The sequence below is a fragment of the Trachymyrmex septentrionalis genome, unplaced genomic scaffold (assembly GCF_001594115.1).
Source record: "Trachymyrmex septentrionalis isolate Tsep2-gDNA-1 unplaced genomic scaffold, Tsep1.0 scaffold127, whole genome shotgun sequence".
NCBI classification, from domain to species: Eukaryota; Metazoa; Arthropoda; class Insecta; order Hymenoptera; family Formicidae; genus Trachymyrmex; species Trachymyrmex septentrionalis.
The window spans coordinates 324,764-325,990 of record NW_017304406.1 but is presented as its reverse complement, the minus strand read 5'-3'; the positions used below and the strand labels follow the sequence as shown (position 1 = coordinate 325,990).

Genomic DNA, 1,227 nt, shown 5'->3' with positions numbered 1-1,227 from the left:
TCATTGTAATAGCTCTCATTCAACTGTGAGTTCGTTTTCAATGATCGCACAGATTGTAGTATATTTTAAGTACTTCGATTTTTCGCTGTGACGCAAGAGATATTATTTTTGTACAATGAGAAAACCGTATTCTTATGATTTTAGTCTTAAAATACTTGAAGTTAATCGTTCTCTCACGAATGATAAAAATTGCATATACGACATCTAATTCTTTCTTTTTCAACTCACATGATAATTTTTGGAATGAGCAAATTGTTTATTATTATTCTTATGATTTATAGATATGTGTGTGTGAATAGCGGAAATTTCAAAGAATTCTTGTGTTCGTGAGATTCAATTAATTTGTATCCAGCTATGTTTTAAGATAAATTATGAAGAATCGACGATAAATAATGGAGGACCGACGATAAATAACGGATCAGTCGGCGACGGATCAGTTTTGACCGCCTAAAGATTTCCGCAATTTCTTCATCGGTCATCATGAGAGATGCAGGAAAGAAAAGATGATCGATGATCGAAAAAGAGAAGAGAGAGAGAGAGAGAGAGAGAGAGAGAGAGAGAGAGAGAGAGAGAGAGAGGATAGAGGAAAATAAGAATCGGGGAGACATAGATCACAACTTGTCAGAACGTGACAAACGTAATGAGATCTCAGACGTTAAAGGGGATTTTTTTCAACATCGTTGTCATGGAATTCATTGATTGCAGGGTGACGACGCGTGGCTCTGATGATGGGTTCTTGGATTAGCGTGAGACGCCTCGCGCTTCAGCCTCTGCTTCAGATGTACCTTCGCGTGACGCTTCTTCTCGTCGCTTCTGGCGAACTTTCGGCCGCACTGATCACAGCAAAATGGTTTTTCACCCGTGTGCGTGCGCACGTGGGTGGTTAGGTGATCGCTCCTCGAAAACGAGCGCATGCAGATGCGACACTGAAATGGCTTCTGCCCGGTGTGAATACGTATGTGCCGGGTGAGCTCGTCGCTGCGAGAGAACCTGCGGTCGCAGCCGTCCACCGGACAGGCGTAGGGCCGCTCGTGGACCGGCGTTTTGCTCGGTCGATTCGGGTACTTCCGCGGTTTCACGGGAACCAATCGGAGCGGTATCGCGCTTTGCTGATAGACCTGAGAAAGGATCTCGTGGCCCTTGGACGTGCTCGGATTGTATTCGGCCAGCTGGACTCCCGCGTTACCGCAGGTGCCAGATGGTGGAGCTTGTTGTTGCTGTTGTTGC

The 1,227-nt window shown here is 45.2% G+C and overlaps 1 protein-coding gene across 1 annotated transcript in view; it reads right to left on the bottom strand.

The window, feature by feature from the left end:
- Positions 1-323: 323 nt before the first annotated feature.
- The window catches only part of LOC108756488 (early growth response protein 1-B), a 22,259-nt gene continuing 21,355 nt past the window's right edge, over positions 324-1,227 (bottom strand). Inside the window, exon 4 of the mRNA XM_018500351.1 lies at positions 324-1,227. Within this exon, the coding sequence (XP_018355853.1) occupies positions 693-1,227 (535 nt within the window). The 3' untranslated portion in view covers positions 324-692.